Genomic DNA, 20,188 nt, shown 5'->3' on the forward strand with positions numbered 1-20,188 from the left:
AAAAGGATGGATAGCCATCTGTCTAGGATGGTTTAGATGTAAAAAATCCTGCATCCTGGCAGGGGGTCACACTAGATGATGATATAAAATCCTTGTGTAGACCAGGTCTTAATCACACTCTAGTTATGGAGCTCAATAGAGGAGTATATGGGTGAAATGTAATGGTGCATGTGATTCAGGATGTCATTCTGGATGATCGAATGGTTCATTCTAACCTTCAACCCTATGAGTCTATTGATACGGAGAATAAATCAAGTCCTAGCACCCCTTTGCCATAGCTACAGATGAAGGTCAAACCATGGTTTCCAGCTACAGAGTGTTAGTAATTTGAATACAGGTGGATACAGCACCTCTGTTCAGTATAAATAAGAAAATTTGTTGAGTCTCATTTCAGTACTTAAAAGCTCAGGTGCTCTGCATAGGAGAAATGCCCCAGATTAGCCCAATGAGGAGGCAGAGATTTCAGCTATGGGAATCCAAGCGCCCTGAAGCTTGGACAGTCCTGGGAAGTCTGACTGAGCCTGAAACATTAAACTTCAATTCTACCGGGGACAGGCTGGGAGGAAATGAACAGAGAGGGCAAGAATAAATCTGGTGAAAACACAAATCCAGTCTCTATCCTGTCTATAGTGTGCCCCTTTTTCCATGGCAGCTTTGGGGGGAAGACAAGGCCACTATCCCCAGGAACATTTTATTAGAGTTGATTTTACTAGGTCTGTTCCCCAAAGTAACCCCAGCGACTGTGATTTGTTGGCAGCTATCTGAGCGGAAGCAGAAGTGGACACCCATAGTTCATCCTTCCTGGGAGTGGGGAGCTCACAAACGGCAGCAAGTTCAGAAAACCTCAGATTAACCATGAGAGGATCATGCAGACTCAGGCTCTGCTCATCCAGCCTTTCCGATGCATCCCACAAAATTATTGGTTAAGGCAGGAAAGTCTGTTTTTTCCTGTCATCCTGCCACTCAATTTCTGTGTGACCTCGGCCAAGGCCTGTCTCCCCATGGCTCAGTTTACTATTTTGTATAATGGGGATATGTTCAAAGTGACTTTCCTTTGCTTGGTGTTTTCAAGATTCTTCAGTGAAAGGTGCTGCACAATATAATGATAGTTGCTGATGGGAATGTCTGATTGGTGATACCAAAGCCCTCTGTATTTACACAAAGTGGTTTTGTCCCCCACAGTCATCTCTCTCCAGATCTGTCTGTCTACTATCTCTCTATCCCTCCTGAGCATTCACAGGGCTCCAGACCCTATGGAGCTCTAGACATTATCCCTAGTTTTCTTCCTTCTCAACTATATATTTTAAATGTACACAAATATACATAAATACACAAAACAGCCAATTTCCCTCTGACTCAGCACAGAATTAAAGAATTCTCATCTCCTTTTCAGAAGCTCCCTTAATAACTGTTTACTCTTTAAGCTGGATAATTAGCACAGAAGCAGAGACAGGCTTGTCTCCAGTCTGTTTACATACAGATGCCGCTTCTCCCCTAGAGGCCGAGTAAACCCCACAGGGATTGCACAGAGCTATATTATAAATGGTGCAAACCCCTATATCGGCTCTCAGCGTGCGATGTTGCTACAGATGCTGGAGTGAGAGAGAGACGTTGGACACGGCTACCTGAAGGGGATTCCCAGGAATGACTCTTCTGTTTCAGAATTCACAGGTACCCATCTCTTGACAAACCGAGTGCAACATGAGTGTTGGGATAGAGAGTAAGTCTGTGGTCTTTTCCACTCTGTGCAGCCATTAAACATCCCAGGGTCCTTGCCAGAGGTGGTAAGTTTGCTCCAGTATCATTGGCCATCACTCATCTCTATGCCCCATTGCCCATCCCAGCTGATGGCCTGCGGCTCCAAATTGTCTGCATTTCCGTGGCACGGTGGATCCTTTAGGATGAAAGGTTTTAGGAGATGTACAATACAAGGCTGAATTCTGAGACCGTGGCCCGTACTTAGTTCAGGTCCCACTGAGGTAAATCTCCCCTTGGAGTCAGAACTGAATAAAGACCTCAGGAGCTAGTTGTGTGTTAATGCACAGGCACTGTCACCTCCTCCTCTTGCATTTCAAAGCTGTGGCTTTTAATCAGGGAACTGGTACCTGACTTTTATCTGCTGGAATGCAAGGAGGTGCTAGGGGTCTCCTCACTGGAACAATCAGAAAAAAATATCAGCATGGGCAAGACATATTTTCTCTTAGTTTCCTTTGAGAAGTCAGATGAACTGTTATTCTGGAAACTGTCAAAAAACTATTTTGCTGGAAGCAGACATGCAGCTAGAGAAATTTCAGTTCAAATGCCTACAATTTGGCAAACTTATAAGCAACTGAAAATGAGGTCTTCTTATTGAAGCTGTCAGACAGTCTTCACTAAAGGTCGTGCCACGAGCACCACGTAGAATGGCCAAACCACTTGTGTATCTCATTCAGCTCAGCTCTTCGCTCCAATAATGTCAGTGACAAGAAGTTCCACAGGTCAAATGTGCATTATGTTAACAAGTTTCTTTTATCGGTGTTGTATGTTCAGGCTTGAAATGTAATTGAATGTTCCTTTGTCTGTGTGTTATGAGACACAGTAAATATATTTGCCTGCTCTACTTTTCTGCTTTCTTTATCGATAGACCCATATGGTTTAATGTCAGACGGAACCACTAGATTATCCAATCATACCTTCTCTGTAACACAAGACCACTAATTTTCACCCAGCTACTCCTGTATTGAAGCAAAGACTGTGGGTGACTAAGGCCATGTCTACACTAGGATTTGACATCATAGAATCATAGGACCACAGGGTTGGAAGGGACCTCAAGGGTCATATAGTCTATCCCTCTGCAAAGATGCAGGATTTGTTCTTTCTTAGTCATCGAAGATTGAGGATTATCCACACTTCCTTAGAAAACCTCTATTCAAGGAGCTTCCATGACTACCCTGGCCATCTGTTCCATTGTTCTCCTCTTTTTACAGTTAGGAAGTTTTTCATGAGATTTAATTTAAATCTGCTAAGAAAACTGCTATAGCATTTTAATTGTAGACAAGCCTTCAGGTAGATTTTGCAATAAAGCATTCGGTCTGGATCTGCCGACATGGAGAGCTGGAGAATCCACCACTTCCCTTCTCAGTTTGTTCCGAAGGTTAACCACCCTCAGTGCTCAACATTATCCATTATTTCCACCTGATTTTGTCCACATTCAGCTTCCATCCATTGGGCCTTGCTTTGACTTTCTCCTCTAGATTACAGAGGCCATCATTAAGCATAGGTTTTTCCCCCTGAAAGTATCCACTTGATAATTTTTTTGATAAGTTAAAAAGATGAATCCCTTCAAATCTCTCATGGTCCAACATTTTCTGCAGCCTCCAATCATTTTTGTGGCTTTTTTCGGCACCCTCTCCAATTTTCCAGCATCCTTTTAAAATGTGGACCCCAGAACTGGATCCATTTGGTTTTGCCACTGTCATAAACAGATAATTAAGGTTTAAGGTCTCTTTTACCTGTAAAGGGTTAACAAGCTCAGTAAACCTGAAGGACTCCTGACCAGAGGACCAATCAAGGGACAAGATGATTTCAAATCTCTGTGGAGGGAAGTCTTTGTTTGTGTTCTTTGTTTTGGGGGCTGTTCTCTCTTTGGATCTAAGAGGGGCCAGACGTATATCCAGGCTCTCCAAGTTTCCTGAAATATTCTCTTCATGCAGTATAGTGAGTATTAGAAAGGCAAATTAGTCTTCTGATTAATTTCTGTATTTGCAAATGTGTGTTTGCTGGAACCATATTTTATTTTTTTTGGTTGCTAGCTCTCTGTAGTTTCATAAACTGTACCCTGTAAACTTCCATCCGAATTTTACAGAGCTAAATTTTACCTTTTCTTTTTTCTTTAATTAAAAGCTTTTCTTTTTAAGAACCTGTTTGATTTTTTCCCTTGTTTAAAACCTCAGGGGATTAGTTTGACTCACCAGGGACAGGTGGGGGGGGAGGTGAATCCCTCTTTGTTTAGATTCAAGGAGTTGAATCAAGGTAATCTTTCCCAACGACTAGGGGAGGGGGAAGAAGGTGGGGGAATGGTTTATTTCCCTTTGTGTTAAGATCCAAGGAGTTTGGATCTGTGTTCCCCAGGGAAAGGTTTGGGGGGACAGAGAGTGTGCCAGACACTGAAACCTGGCTGGTGGCAGCAAGTACCAGATCTAAGCTAGGATTTAAGCTTAGAAGGATCCATGCAGGTCCCCATCTTTTGGACGCTAAAGTTCAAAGTGGGGAATAAACCTATGACAGCCACGTACAGAGGTAAAATCCTTCCCCTGCTAAAACTCACCACTCTCTTTTTTATGCCTCCGAGGATTGCATCAGTCCTTTTGGCGTTTTGAGTTGGTTTTAAACAATGACCTGTAAATCCTTGTCAGGGTTATTGCACTGCATAATATAGTTTCCCAGACTGTGGGTTGGGCCTGCATTCTCTGACTGTATTAATATATTTACCAATTTAAATATTCTTACCAATGCTCCAGAACAATTCATATGGCTGCCCTGTCCTTAGAGTGACCAGATGTCCCAATTTTTTAGGGACAGTCCCAATATTTGGGGCTTCTTCTTGTATAAGAGCATGTTTCCCCCCCGCCTAGTGTCAATTTTTTGACACTTTCTATCTGGTCACCTTACTGATCTTCCTCATTTTCAGCGCTCTGCCAATCTTTGGGTCGTCCACAAATTTTATCTGCACTGATTTTCTATTTCCTTTCAGTTCAGTGATGAAAATATTGAATAACATCAAGCCCAGAACTGATCCCTGCAGAACCCCACTAGAAAAAGCTCCAGTCACTGTAAGTGCTTTCTGAGGTCTCTCAGTCAGCTAGTCTTCGGTCCATTTTGTGTGTACTCCAATGATATTGTAGAGTGTTATTTATTTTACCACCCTCTTTTTCCTTCATAAATTAAATTGAAATATAAAAATCAAATATTTTTGCATATGCACGGTTCCCTTGATAAACCAAATGTCCACCCTGACAAAAGAATGATTTCAGGATTGCTTGACAAGACTGGTTTTGCATAAACCTTGTCATTGACTAGCATTATTTATATTCTTAGATTTTTTTTCTTGAACTAATCCCATAGCAGCTTTTCCATTGTTTCCTAAACTTTTCAAATCTTTACATTCATTTTTATAGTTTAAAACACAGGAATTGCCCTAAAACATTTCGAAGATTCCTTTACTTCTTAATATACTTAATAAAATCATTTTTTCGTTATCCTTAGCTTTGCCAACCATGGATATTTAACTGATGTCTTTAAAGTGCCTTTTCAATTTTCATAATTACCAATTTATATTGCAGGCTATTTATTTCCTCTTTTTTCACATTTGTTATATATCCCCTCACCCCTAATTTGTACCTTCACTTTGCAACTGAACCGGAATTTTAGCCTTCTTGACTGTGGAATTGTGACTTTTTCTCTATCTAATAATCTCCCAATTTTTATTCCAATTTTTTGTCTACATTTTTCGTCCCAATCAGTTTTGTTGATAATTTTCCTCAGCTTAGGGAAACTAGAGATTTTGAAGCACTCAGTGTCTATAGAAAGTATTAGTTGGGAACTCTTCTCTGTTTGTCAGTTTGAATGGAATCACTTCCTTACCTATTTCCCACCCCTCCACCATATGCCTGCTTGTGTGTCTCTTCTCTAAACTAAACAGTCCCCGACTTTTCAGTCTGTTCTCCATTCCCATGCCTGTCTCGGAAATCCCCCTTATATTTGTTATATCCTTTATAGAGACCAGGTGACCAGAGCAGAAAAGATATCCAGAGGAGTTTATTCTCTATGACATTCCTTTGGAATGCAAAGATTGTGTTTCATTTCCCTCTGCTGAGACTCAGAAGGTGTTTCAGTTGAGCGGCTATCTATCATGCCCAGTTCTTTTCCAAGTATCCCTAGCATATGTGTTTAAAAGGTTTGGATTTTTTTCCACTTTCAGATTTTGAGAAATCAGATAAATGTGTAACTCCCTACAATGTGGATTTTCTACCTTGGGTTTCATTGCATTAAGGAACAATGATGGATAACAAGTATCCATACTTGTGTTTCCCGCTGCTGCCTCTTAAGGTTCCTCCACCCTGACATGTAGGAATTATTGATGCATGGAGTATCATAAAACATTGAATTAGCATTATAACGGACAGTTGTTCATAATTCATTTCCCTGAATTATGAAAATTTTATATCTCACTGTGTCAAGAGCAACCAATCTGCTTCACCCATGAAAACAGCCTCAACTAGTGCATGTAGAGTCTTATATTAATATTGTCTCTCCATTCAGGCATTTGAACTGCAACCATCACCCTAGACACTGGGCACATACAGGAAGTCAGGAGAACGTACGGTACATGCAGGCGACACCCTTGTGCTTCAGCGTTGGACAACTTCTCCTCTACTCCATGTCAGAGTCCAACACAACCAACTTCACCAACCCCTCCACCTTCATCCTGCTGGGCATTCCTGGCCTGGAGGCATCGCATGTCTGGATCTCCATCCCCTTCTGCACCATGTACACCATAGCCATCTTGGGGAACTTCACCATCCTGTTCATCGTAAAGACGGAGCAGAGCCTCCATGGGCCCATGTATTATTTCCTCTGCATGCTGGCCGTCACTGACCTTGTCCTGTCCATGGCCACTGTGCCCAAAATGCTGAGTAACTTCTGGTTCAATTCCAGGGAGATCAATTTCAGTGCCTGCCTCACCCAGATGTACTTCATTCACTGCTTCTCAGCAATGGAGTCTGGGATCTTTGTGGCCTTGGCTTTGGATCGCTATGTGGCCATCTGTGACCCCCTGAGATATTCCAGCACCCTGACAAATTCTGTTGTGGCTAAGATTGCCCTGGCGGTGGTGCTGCGCAGCGGCATACTTGCATTGCCCTATCCATTCCTAGTGAGGCGGTGGCCATATTGCAGAACCAACATCATCCCCCACTCCTACTGTGATCATATATCTGTGGTGAAGCTGGCCTGCGCCGATATCCAGATCAGTAGTTACTATGGCCTCTTTGTACTATTCTTTGTAATTGGTCTAGATGTGCCTTTTATCGCTGTGTCCTATATCCAAATCCTCAGGGCCATCTTCAGCCTCCCCACAAAGGATGCCCGGATGAAAACTTTTGGGACCTGCGGCTCCCACCTTTGTTGCATATTATCTTTCTACCTTCCAGAATTCTTCTCATCCCTCATTCACCGGTTTGGCCACAAAGTGCCCCAACATGTATTTGTTCTCATTGCGAATGTGTATCTTCTGGTGCCCCCCATGCTTCACCCCATCATCTATGGGGTGAGGACAAAACAGATCCGGGACAGGCTGCTCAAGCTCTTTACTTGTAAAGAGACCTAAATTTTTTATCCTGGTATTCAGGCTCCATGAAGAGATAGCTGGTGACATGGTGTTGGGCCATCTTCCTTGAACCACTTCCTGGACAGTCAGAGAGACATTAAACCCTTTTATGAACTTATGAACTTATTGTGCTGTGCCAGCATGGCAAACTGTGGAATCAGCCCATGTACAATTCACTAGTTTGCCTCTTTTTAATTGCCGGAAGCGGGACCTCTGCAACCCCACCCCTTACCCTGGCTCCTTCCCTGCTTTACCTGTAAAGGGTTAAGAAGTTCACCTAGCCTAGCTGACACCTGACCAGAGGAACCAATGGGGGAACAAGATGTTTCAAAAGGAAGGAGGGATGTTTCCTTTGTTTAGAGTCAGTTTCAGTTTCAGCCAGAGTGAAAAAGATCAAGGAACCAGCCTCTTATCAGAGTAGTAAGTTTTAAAAAGGAATAAATAGTTTTTGTAACTTGTCTTTGTGCAATTAGGGGAGTAATCAAATTTGGGTATTCTTGTGTATACTAAGGTTTCCTGTGTTTTAAATCTGTTGTCTGTGACATCAGCTTGTATGCTGTCTCCCAGAGGGTTTTTTCTTTTACCTTTCTTTTCTTTAATTAAAAGCCTTCTTTTTAAGAACCTGATTGATTTTCCCCCTATTTTTAGATCCAAGGGAATTGGATCTGGACTCACCAGGGAATTGGTGGAGGAGTCTCTCAAGGCTACCTAGGGAGGGGAAAGTTTTTTGGGGGAAGACAGAGTTTTCTAGATGACTCAGACATCTGGATGGTGGCAGCAAAACCAGATCTAAGCTGGTAATTAAGTTTAGGGCTTCTCATTCAGGTCCTCATATCTGTACTCTAAAGTCCAGAGTGGGGGTGAAACCTATGACACCCACAAAGGCCCCACTTAAGTTGCTCACTTCTCTCTTCCCCTCCCCTTGTCAGTCACTGTATTCTTTTCACCTCCACTCTCCCCACTCCCACGTGTAGGGGAGCCATTTCAGATTTTGTAGGTGTTGCCACTTTAACCGTCTAGTTTTGTGGCAGTTGAAAAATATTTAATTCCTATATAAAAGAAGGAAAAGTAAATGTAGAGCCACTCAGCTCTAATACAAACATTTACTGACATCTTGTGGGAAGTCACATAGGGGATACCATTCAGGATTAAAATGTTAATATATATGTGATGGGATCGGTCACAGAGATCCCCGGAAACTGTCACCTGATGTGCTGAAATTACCTCTGAGCCAGTCTTCCCTGGAAGCTTGGGATTTCCAGAACCCTGTCTTGTTGAGCCAGACACGCCAGCCTGCTGCAACACAGACTCAGGGCCTGGGTCATGCCCCCAAAACTGCAGGCTTAACTGAAAACAGCTCAACAAGATACCTGTTTCCAGCACCCAGACACCCAGCTTCCGAAGGGATCCAAACCCCAAATAAATCTGTTTCACTCTGCATAAAGCTTATAAAGGGTAAATTCATAAATTGTCCACCCTCTATAACACTGATAAAGAGATATGCACAGCTGTTTGTTCCCCCAGGTATTAATCACTTACTCTGGGTTTATTAATACTCAAAAGTGATTTTATTAAGTAAAAAGTTGTATTTAAGTGGTTTCAAGTAATGAGACAGAAGAAAGTAAGTCAAAAAAGCAAAATAAAGCAAAAACAGGCAAATCTAAAGCTAATGCATTAAGAAACTGATTAGAGGAAATATCTCACCCTCAAAGATGTTCCAATAAGCTTCTTTCACAGATCAGCCTCCTTCCTAGTCTGGGCCTAATCCTTTCCCCTGGTACAGTCTTTGTTAGATCCAGCAGACATCTCCAGTGGTAACCAGGTGTTTTCTCATGACTGGAGGCCTCCTTTGTCCTGCTCCACCCCTTTCATACCTTTGGCACAAGGTGGGAATCTTTTGTCTGTGCTTGTCCCCACCCACGGCTCATCAATGAAAAAGTAAAAGGATTAAGATGGATTCCAGTATCATGTGACATGATCACGTCACAGTAAGACCCCTAGTCTACATTTTTCATGGGTTGGCCCACATGTACACAGGAAGGTTTGGAGATAAATAAACCATTTACAACCAATTGTCTGGGTCAATGGGAGCCATCAAGATTCTAAACCACCATTAATGGCCCACAATTTGCAAGAGTATAAGAGGACCTCAGAGTTATACTTCATATTTCTAGCTTCAGATACAAAAATGATACATACCAATAGGATGAAAATATTGAGTAGGTTATAACCTTTGTTACGATACTTTACAAGAGACCTTTTGCATAAAGCATATTCCAATTACATCATATTCACTTTCATAAGCATATTTCCATAAAACATATGGAGTGCAATGTCACAGTATATTCTTACTTTGTTACTAACTCTGTGGAGAGAGAGACCCCATCAAGCTTCCTGGTTTCTATCTCAGCTTTGTGAGGAGAGTGGGTTACAGCATGGGGCAGATACATATGGGCTCTATAAAGAAGGCTATACTGGGTAAAGACAACGGTCCATCCAGCCCAGGATCCTGTCTTCTGACCATGACCAATGCCATGTGCTTCAGAGGGGATGAACAGAACAGGTAATCATCAAGTGATTCATGCCTTGTCACCCACTCCCAGCTTCTGGCAAACAGAGGCTAGTGACAAAATCCCTGGCCATCATGGCTAATAGCCATTGATTTACCTATACTCCATGAACTAATTTACTGGAACCATGTTATCCTTTTGGCCTTCATAACCTCCTCTGGCCAAGAATTCCACGGGTTGACTGTGAATAAATAATTATTTTTGTTTGCTTTAGATCTGCTCCCTATTAATTTCATTGGGTGAAAAGTAGTTCTTGTGTTAGTTGAAGGAGTACATAACGTTCCTTTATTCAATTTCTCCACACCTGTCATGATATTATAGCTCTCTTTCAAATCTGGGGTTGGGGGAGGTTTTTGTTTGTGCTTTTTTGTTGGTTCCCTCTCGGGACAAAAGAGATACCAAGCAGGTAAACCAGCTCCTAACAAGATCCTGAGATGATACATCTAAACTTACAGAAGTTCTAAGTAACAGCAAGGAAATGTGTTAGATTATCGTTTGTTTTAGTTTGTGACTTTTCCCTATGCTAAGAGATAATTATATTTTGGTTTTGTAACTGGGAAGCAGAGTCAGAGGAGAATCCTCTGGGTTTAAAATCCTTTTATTTACTCTGTAAAGTTATCTTACATCCTGATTTTGCAGGTGTGATTCTTTTACCTTTTTTTAATAAAATTCTTCTTTTAAGACCCTGATTGATTTTCGGTCTCCTAAAAACCAGGGATTTAGTCTGTGCTCACTTTGTTAACCTATTGGTTGGTATATTATTCTCAACCCCTGCCCCCAGGAAAGGGGGTGAAGGGGATTGGGGGGATATTTGGGCGGGGTGTGGCTCCAAGTAGCCCCTCCCTGAATGTTTGTTTAATCACTTGCTGGTGGCTGCAATACTGTCCAAGGACAAAGAAAAGAATTTGTGCGTTGGGGAAGTTTTAACCTAAGCTGGTGAAATATAAGCTTAGGGGCCTTTCATGCAGGTCCCCGCATCAGTACCCAGGGGTTCAGAGTGGGGAGGGAAACCTGATACCTCATACCCCCCTGAGTCATCTCTTTTCCAAGTTGAAATGTCCCAATCTTTTTCACCTCTCCTCAAACGTTTAATATCCCTAATAAATTATTGCCCTTCTCTGTACCTTTTCCAATTCCAACATATCTTTTTTGGGGATGGGGTGACCAGATCTGCACTCAGTATTCAATATGTGGGCATAGCATAGACCTGTATAGAGGCAATAAGATATTTTCTGTCTTATTATCTATTCTGTCTACCTGATTACCAACATTCTGTTCACTTTTTTTGATTGCCACATTGGGCAGAAACTTTAATCCTATTAATTCACATTTGATTGTATCAACAATCTGTATCCTTATTTCTTTGGGATTTTCCTCTACTCTTCACTCACCCTCTTTGTACTAAGGGGCAGGAGGCATCTGCCTATATATAAATTGGTCATTAAAGGCTATCAGCCCTAACGAGATCTCGCCTGGACAGAAGAAGGGAGTAACTGCATTTCTAGATAAAAAACAGTTTTCTCCACCTTCTCTGCAAAGGAGTGGGCATGGAAGGAATGGGACCTCCCCAGAAAAGGAAGAGAGAGAGGAGCTGTTGGTCCAGCCCTTTTAAACCACCTGGACTGGATGATCCAGAGGAAGCTGGGGTAGGACAGAGGCACAAGGGCCGGAGAGGGGACTTTGCTAGCAGAGTGATGGCTGCAGCAGAGACATAGACACCAACTGGAGGAGGAGTCAGGGACTCCAGGAGTTGGCCTTTGGACACCTTTGAGGGCTCTGACCATATCCTAGTGTATGCTCCAGAGTGATGTTGAAAAAAAAAATTACTTGACAGCCCTAGTAAACAGTGAGGTGGCAAAATTTGCTGATGAAACAAAATTATTCAAGACAGTTAAGTGCCAGGTACACTGAGAAGAGCTACAAAAGGATCTTTCAGACCTGTATGACTGGGCAGCAAAATGGCAGATACAATTCAATATCGACAAAATGCAAAATAATGCACACTGGAAAACATCCTTCCAACTATACATAAAAATTATGGTGTCTACATTAGCTGTTATCATTCAAGAAAGATATTGAAGTCATTGTGGATAGTTCTCCAAAAACATCCACTTAATGTGCAGCGGCAGTCCAAAAAGCTAACAGAGTGTTGGGAATCATTACAAAAGGGAGAGATAAGATGGAAAATATATTGCCTCTATCTATACTTATGCTATGCCCACATATTCAATACTGCATGCAGATCTGGTTGCCCCATCTCAAAAAAGATATATTGGAATTGGAAAAGATACAGAAAGGGCAACAGAAATGATTAGGGGTATCAAACAATTTCCATATGAGTTGAGATGAAAAGGCTGGGAGTTGTCAGCTTGGAAAACAGATGACTAAGGGGGGGGGTATGAGAGTGGTCTATAAAATCCTGAAAGGTGTAAACAAAATGAATAAGGAAGTGTTATTTACTCCTTCTCATAACACAAAAACTTGGTGTCACCCAATAATAGGTAGCCGGTTTAAAACAGGTTAAAACAAATGAAAGGATGTATTTTTTCAGACAACTCATAGTCAGTATCTGGAACTATTTGCCACAGGATGTTGTGATGGACAAGGCTATAATGAGGTTCGAAAAAGAACTAGTATTGTATCCAGTTTGGTGGCCCCTCACTACAGGAAGGATGTGGACAAATTGGAGATAGCTCAGTGGAGGACAATGAAATGATTAGGGGGCTGGTGCACATGACTTACGAGGAGAGGCTGAGGGAACTTATTTGGTCTGTAGAAGAGAAGAATGAGGGGGGATTTCATAGCAGCCTTCAACTACCTGAAGGGGATTTCCAAAGAGGCTAGAGCTCGGCTGGTATCAATGATGACAGATGACAGAACAAGAAGCATCAATCTCAAGTTGCAATGGGAGAGGTCTAGGTTGGATATTAGGAAAAACTATTTCACTGGGAGAGTGTTCAAGTACTTGAATGGGTTACCTAAGGAAGTGGAATCTCCATTGTTTGAGGTTTTTAAGTCCTGGTTCGACAAAGCCCTGGCTGGGATGATTTAGGTAGTGTTGGTCTGCAATTTTCCTTTATTTCTTAGGTAATCTTCTTTGATCTGTACACTTGTTACTTGTAGTTAATAAATCGGTTCTATTTTTTTAACCTAAAACAATGTGTTGTTTGAAGTATAAAGGGAAATCTGCTCAGGATCAGGGGCTGGTGCATTGTCCGCTCCACATTGAGGAAGAGGCAGATGAGTAATAAACTTACCAGTCAGGCTTATGAGCAGGAGAAGATGGTCAGCTCTGTGTCCTAGGTTGGTGAACTGGAGGTAGTTGGCTAGATCCTTGCTACAGAGGGTTCACGGGTGGCTGGCGAAAGCATTCATGTAACTCAACTGGGTGTATCCCTGCCTGTGAATGTTTGTGTAAGTGCAGGACCTGTAGGCATCTGAAGCTTCTCACAGCCTGAGAGGGGAGGGGGCCCAGACTGATATGCTAGAGGGATCAGCAGTGCCCCAGTTCCAGATTGTATCATCACAACGTCCATCACAGTGGCATTACAAGCAGTGTGAAATGCACACCTTGCTGTTCGGAGTGAAATTTGAACTTCATACATTTGTGCAGAGATTTTAAGTTTGGTGGCTGGAGATCAAATAGGTCACCACTTTTTTCCTTTTATGTTTCCTTATTTCAGAAAGGGAAGTAGGGACAGAAAAGCAACAGGATGAGAGAAAACAGCAAACAATTTCAAAATTCAAGCTATTCATTTTTCAGGCAGCAGAAAAAGAAAAAGAACATAGGTGTTTGTGGAAAGGAGATTAAAATGATCCAGCAACTAACAAGGGGAGGGGAAGAGAGGAGCAAGGGACAGAGGTGCGGGGTTTGCAGGGAAGAGGTACAGCAGGTGCAGAGACTTGGCAGAAGAGTCAGTCTAAGGGTCGTGGTTCTGGGGGTCCAGCTTCCAGAAATTAAAAAAGGTGGCAACCCACTGAATTGTACATGAACTGATTCCCCAGCTTATCATGCTGACACAGCAAAATGAGGTCAGGAAAGGATTTAATGTCTCTCTGACTGCCCAGTGAGTGATTCAGGGACGACAGCCCAGCGCCATATCACCAGTCAGCTCTACACGGAGCTTGGCCTGAGAGCCATATCACCGGGGAAAACTTTTAGGTTCCTTTATGAGAAAAGAGCCGGAGCAACCTGTCCCGGACCTGTTTGGTCCTCATCCCATAGATGATGGGGTGTAACAAGGGGGGCACCAAAAGGTACACATTGGCCATGAGAATGAGGACATGCAGGGGCACATTATGTCCAAACCGATGCGTGATGGAAGAGAAGAAATCTGGTATGTAAAAGGTTAAGATGGCGCAAAGATGGGAGCCGCAAGTCCCAAAAGTCTTTAGCCGGGCATCCTTTGTGGGGAGGCTGAAGATTGCCTTGAGGATCTGGATATATGAAACGGTGATAAAAAAAACATCCAGACCGATCACAGAGAATAGAATAAAGAGGCCGTAGTAACTACTGAGGCGGGTGTCGGCGCAGGCCAGCTTCACCACGGCTATGTGCTCACAGTAAGAGTGGGGGATGATGTTGGTTCTGCAATATGGCCACCGCCTCACTAGGAAGGGATAGGGTAATGCAAGTATGCCGCTGCGCAGAACCAAAGCCAGGCCAATCTTGGCCACAACAGAATTTGTCAGGATGGTGGAATGTCTCAGGGGATCACAGATAGCCACATAGCGATCCAAAGCTAAGGCCACTAAGATCCCAGACTCCATTGCTGAGAAGCAGTGAATGAAGTACATCTGGGTGAGGCAGGCACTGAAATCGATCTCCCTGGAATTGAACCAGAATATATTCAACATTTTTGGCATGGTGGCTGTGGACAGGACCAGGTCGGTGATGGCCAGCATGCAGAGGAAATAATACATGGGCCCATGGAGGCTCGACTCCCTCTTCACAATGAACAGGATGGAAAAGTTCCCCAGGATGGCTATAGCATACATGATGCAGAAGGGGATGGAGATCCAGATGTGGGCCACCTCCAGGCCAGGAATGCCCATCAGGATGAAGGTGGAGGGGTTGGTGAAGCTGGTTGTGTTGGAATCTGACATGGAGTAGGGGAGAAGGTTTCCAACTCTTGGTCAGAACGGTGTCTCCTGCATGCACCGTAGGTTCCCCTGACTTCCTGTATGTGACCAGGGTCCAGGGTGATAGTTGAAGTACAAATGCCTGGATGGAGAGACAATGTTAATATGAGACACTACATACACTACTGGAGGCTGTTCTTGTGGGTTAAGTAGATTGGTTGCTCTTTATACACTGAGAAATGACATTCTCATTATTTAATTAAATGAATTATGAACAACTGAACATTCCTATGCTAATTTAATATGTTATGATGCTCCATGCATCAATAATTCTTGCACATCATAGTGGGGGAAACCTTAAGAGTCACCAACAGGAAACACGAATGTGGATATTGGCTATCAATCATTGTTCGAGAATCCATGCTGTAGGGAGTTCCCCTTTCATCTGTTTGCTTAAAATATGAGAGTAGAAAAAACCCAAACCTTTGTAAAGACGTGCTGGGGAAACATCCCAACTAGAAAACAACTTAGAGAAAAGACCTCAGCATCATTGATAGCAACTCCGGAGAAACACCTGGTCATTCACAGCAGTGGCCAAAACAAAAACAATATTTGGATGCCTGAGGAATGGAATGGAGAATAACCTGCTCTGGACATGTGCTCAGTTTTGGTCACCCAGTCTCTATAAAGGATATAGCAAATAAAAAGGGGATTTCCAAGACAGGCTCTGAGAATGGGGAGGCTGCCGTATGTGGACAGACTGACAAGTCTGAGGCTGTTTAGAGAAGAGACAAACAAGGGGGCAAGTGATAGAGGACAGCAAAATTAGGAATGGATCTGATTACATTCAAATGAACAGAGAACACCAAACCTGTAGTTTCTATAGACACACAGTGCTTCTAAAGTTCTAATTCCCCAAAGCTGAGGAAAACTATCATCAAAACTGATTGGAAGGAAATAATTAGACAAAAAATTGTAATGAAAATTGAAAGTGTTTTTAAGAGAGATCATTAGACAGAGAAAAAAGTCAGGATTCCTCAGTCAAGAAGGTGAAAAACTTTGGCTAAAAAGCTGGTCCATTTGCCAAGTGAAGGCAGTAATGAGGGTGGGGAAGATAAATGTATATCGAAGACATCAGGGGAAAATCCATAGTTGGCAGGGCTGAGGATTACAAAAAGGAAGTTATTAAGTATATTAAGAATAAAAGGAATCCTAGAAAAGTTTTAGGGAAATTCCTCTTTACATGTAAAGCATTAAAAAAATTAAGGTACTGTTAAAAAAAAAGATTTGAGAAGCTTAGGAAATATGGAAAAGCTGGTATGGAATTAGTTCAAGAAAAACATTCTATAATACAAGTAATGCCATTCACAACAGGATTTAGGCAAACTCAGTCTTGTCAAATAAACCTGATTTCACCCTTTAATAGAGTACAGATTTTGCTGATCAAGGGAACCATGCAGATACAATAAGCTTTGATTTTCCTGAGGCATTTGACTTATTCGGGGGAAACACTGAGATAAAATAATTAACACTCTACAATATCAGTAGTGCACACATAAAATGGAATAAAACTGGTGAACTGACAGATCTGAGAAATCAATTGCTAACAGGTCATTATCAGTGAATGGGGCTGTTTCTAGTGGGGTTCTGCAGGGATCAGTTCTGGGACCAATGCTACTCAATATTTTCATCAATGATCTGAGAGGACATAGAAAATCACTGCAGATAAAATTTTTCAGATGACCCAAAGATTGGCAGAGGGTGAAAATGAGAAGGACAAGGAAGGCACACCGATTGATCTGGGGCACTGGTAAGAGTGTCCCATGAAAAAAAAAGTTTTAGTACAGTCAAATGCAAACTTAGCCTCTCGTAACAGGAAATGCAAGCCTGACCCACAGTCTTGGACACTGTATTATGCAATGCACGGATCCTGAACAGGATTTAGACGTCATTGTGTAAAACCAACTCATTGTGATCTCCCAGTGCGCTGCTGTGGCCAAAAGGACTGATATGATCCTTGGATGTATAAACAGGGAGTGGTGAGATGGAGCAGGGGAAGGATCTTACCTCTGCACATGGCACTGGTGAAACCGATTGCATCCAGTTGTGGAGTCCACATTTTAAAAGGATGTTGAAAAATTGTAGAGGGGGCTGAAAAGAGCCACAAAAATGATTGGAGGCTGGAGAAAAAGCCGGACCATGAGAAACTTGAAGGGTTTCATCTCTTTAACTTATAAAAAAAACCTGATCAAGCAGACAGTTTCATGGGGAGATAACCGTGGGTAGCAATGGGCTTTGTAATCTAGAGGAGAAAGGCAAAGCAAGGCCAAATGGATGGAAGCTGAACGTGGACAAATTCCAGCAGGAAATAATGGCCATATGTTCAGCACTGAGGGTGGTTAACAATTGGAACAAACTGAGAAGGGAAGCGGTGGACTCTCCAGCTCTCCATGTTGGCAGATCCAGGCCGAATGCTTTATTGCAAAATCTGCCTGAAGGCTTGTCTACAATAAAAATGCTATAGCAGCGCTGCCTTGGTGCTTCTGTGTAGACACTACTTACACCAAAGACAGGGCTTCTTCCATCAGCATAGATAATCCACCTCCCCGAGAAGTGGTAGCTAGGTGGATGGAAGAATTCTTAAGTCTACATATTCATGTCTACACCAGGGTTAGATTGATGTTTGGATTTTGTTGTTTCAAAATAGGCAAATTCAACATTAGGTTGTATTAGCAGAGGCATAGCATGCAAGTCATGGTATGTGATAGTATTCCTCTATGAAGCACTGGTTTGGGCTCAGCTGGAGTACTGAGTACAGTTATGGCCACCAGTGCATGGGAAGGATGTATAGAAAATGGAAAGGATCCAGAGGTGAGTGACAAAGATGACTAAAGGGATGGAATACAAGCCATACGACCAAAGGCGGATGGAACTGGTTATGTTTAGTGTGGAAAAGAGGAGATTAAGTGGGGATGTGATAACATTCTTCAAACACTTGAAAGGCTGCCATAAAGAGGTGGAGGAAAGCTGTTCTGTCTTACCACAGAGGGCAGGACAAGAGGCAATTATTTCAAACTTCCGCCACAACAGATTTAAATTAAATTTTAGGAAAAACTTCCTAACTGTAAGAAGAGGACGACAGTGGAACTGTGGATAGCCCTTAGTCTTCAATGACTAAGACACACATCAATAAGAAGACTTCATTTTCAATTGCTGGGAAGTTTGTCAAATTTTAGGTGTTTGGACTGAAATTTCCCATGCTGGGTGTCTGCTTCCGGCTGAATTGTCTGTTGAAAGTTTATAGCAAAACAGCTCAGCCAATTTATCAAGTGAAGCTTGGAGAAAATAAGTCTTACCCATGTTGAAAAATTCTTATAATTGTTCAGTGAGGAGGTGAAAGTGTCTGTGCATTAACACACAGCTGGCTCCTGAAGTCTTTACTGAGTTCTTATTCCAAGGGGTGTTTTGCCTCAGTGGGGTCTCAGCAAAATATGTGTCCCAGCCTCAGAATATGGCCTTGTACTGTACATCTCTTAAAACCTTTCATCCTGAAGGATCCACTGTGCCAATGAAATGCAGCCACTTTGGTGCTGGAGGCCATCAGCTGGGTTGGGCAGGGGTGCACAGAAAACAGTGACATTTTGACCAGCAATACTGTGAAAGGACCACAGTGAAAGGACCACAGACTTGCTCTCTAACCCATCATTCCCATGTTCCACTGGGTTTGTTGAGCAGGTGAGCTTCTCAGCAAGAGATGGTACCTGTGAATTCTGAATGGGAAGTGTCCTCGCTAGGAATCCCCCTCAGGTAGCCGTGTCCCACACCTCTCTCACTGCAGCATCTATAGCAATATCCAGTGCCAAGAGCCAGTACAGGGATGTTCACCATTTATAATATAGCTCTGCGAAGTCCCAGTGGGATTTACTTGGCCTCTAAGGGAGAAGCAGCATTTGAGTGTAAACAGGCTGGAGACAAGCCTGTCTCTGCTTCTCTACTAATTATCCAGCTTTAGGAGTAAACAGTAATTAAGGGACCTTCCCAAAGGGAGATGAGAACTTCTGGGCTCTGTGCTGAGTCAGAGAGGAATTGGCTGTTCTGTGTATTTATGTATATTTAAAAATATAGTTGATTAGCAAGAAAACTAGGGATAATGCCTAGATCTCCTGAAAATGCCCAGGATAACTGGGTAAATAGTAGAGAGACAGATCTGGAGGAGACAACTGAGTGGAAACTTGAACACTTCTGGAGGTATACTGGGCTGTCGCGAAGGGATCACAGATCAGTAAATCTCACCAATAACTATGATCAGACTGTGCAGCATCTTTCATTGAAGGCTCTTCAAAATACCAAGCAAAGGAAAGTCACTATGAACATAACCTTGTTATACAGATAGATAAACTGAGGCACGGGGAGATGTGATTTAGCCAAAGTTACAGACAGAATCCATGACAGACAGAATCCATCACTCCTGACTTCCCTGATGTAACCATGGTCTCCCCATAAGGCTTCTTGTTTACTATTCCAAGTACTTCCAAGACCTTTTCCCAAATATCATGCATGTTACACCTTTTCATAAGATTTACGATAAGTACCAAATTTTCTGTTATAATGTTTAGCATTAGCAACAAATTTTGCATCATGAGATTTAACAATAACACAAAATCTTTTATCACAGGTAGACATTTCCAAGTATTCTTATTATTCCACACTTTCCGTGGACAGTTTCCTTTGTTCAAAATCCTTTGTGTCATTCAATCCTCCCTGAATATTAACATGTTTAATTACTGATTTTCCTTTCCCCTCAGTGTTCCCTTCAGTGGGGATCTCAGTCTAAGGTCATTTTTGGTGTCTCGGTATTGCAGTGTCTGGTGAGGTAAGGATGTAAAGGGACTTTGCGTGTTGGCTAGCTCCCTGTGGAGCAGCTTCCCAGCCCCAGGGTTATGCCCATGCAAAAAATAAACCCGTCCCCATCTCATGTTTTCCTTGTGATCCCCACTCCCAGCACTGCAACCTAGAGAGTTGTGATCTGTGCCATTTGGGCTGAGAAATGTGTTTTCTCCCAGTAGCTCTTTCACAGCTGCTTTCTATGCCTTCCAAACCCAGAGAATTTTCTCCTCTCCTCATTCAGGTGGATCATTAACATTTTAACAGACAACCATTTATTCCTTAG

At 42.5% G+C, this 20,188-nt stretch overlaps 2 protein-coding genes across 2 annotated transcripts; one reads left to right on the forward strand and one right to left on the reverse strand.

Annotated features, from left to right (window-relative positions):
• The first annotated feature begins 6,418 nt into the window (after nt 1-6,418).
• LOC123362241 (olfactory receptor 52E4-like) lies at nt 6,419-7,366 on the forward strand. The gene has a single exon (XM_045002654.1). The coding sequence runs from the start codon at nt 6,419-6,421 to the stop codon at nt 7,364-7,366; it is 948 nt and encodes a 315-aa protein (XP_044858589.1).
• A 6,728-nt stretch (nt 7,367-14,094) lies between these two features.
• On the reverse strand, nt 14,095-15,048 carry LOC123350483 (olfactory receptor 52R1-like). Its single transcript, XM_044989102.1, has one exon. It carries the CDS (start codon nt 15,040-15,042, stop codon nt 14,095-14,097), a length of 948 nt encoding a protein of 315 aa, XP_044845037.1. The 5' UTR covers nt 15,043-15,048.
• Nucleotides 15,049-20,188: the final 5,140 nt, after the last annotated feature.

This window comes from Mauremys mutica, chromosome 1, assembly GCF_020497125.1.
Source record: "Mauremys mutica isolate MM-2020 ecotype Southern chromosome 1, ASM2049712v1, whole genome shotgun sequence".
Classification (NCBI taxonomy): domain Eukaryota; kingdom Metazoa; phylum Chordata; order Testudines; family Geoemydidae; genus Mauremys; species Mauremys mutica.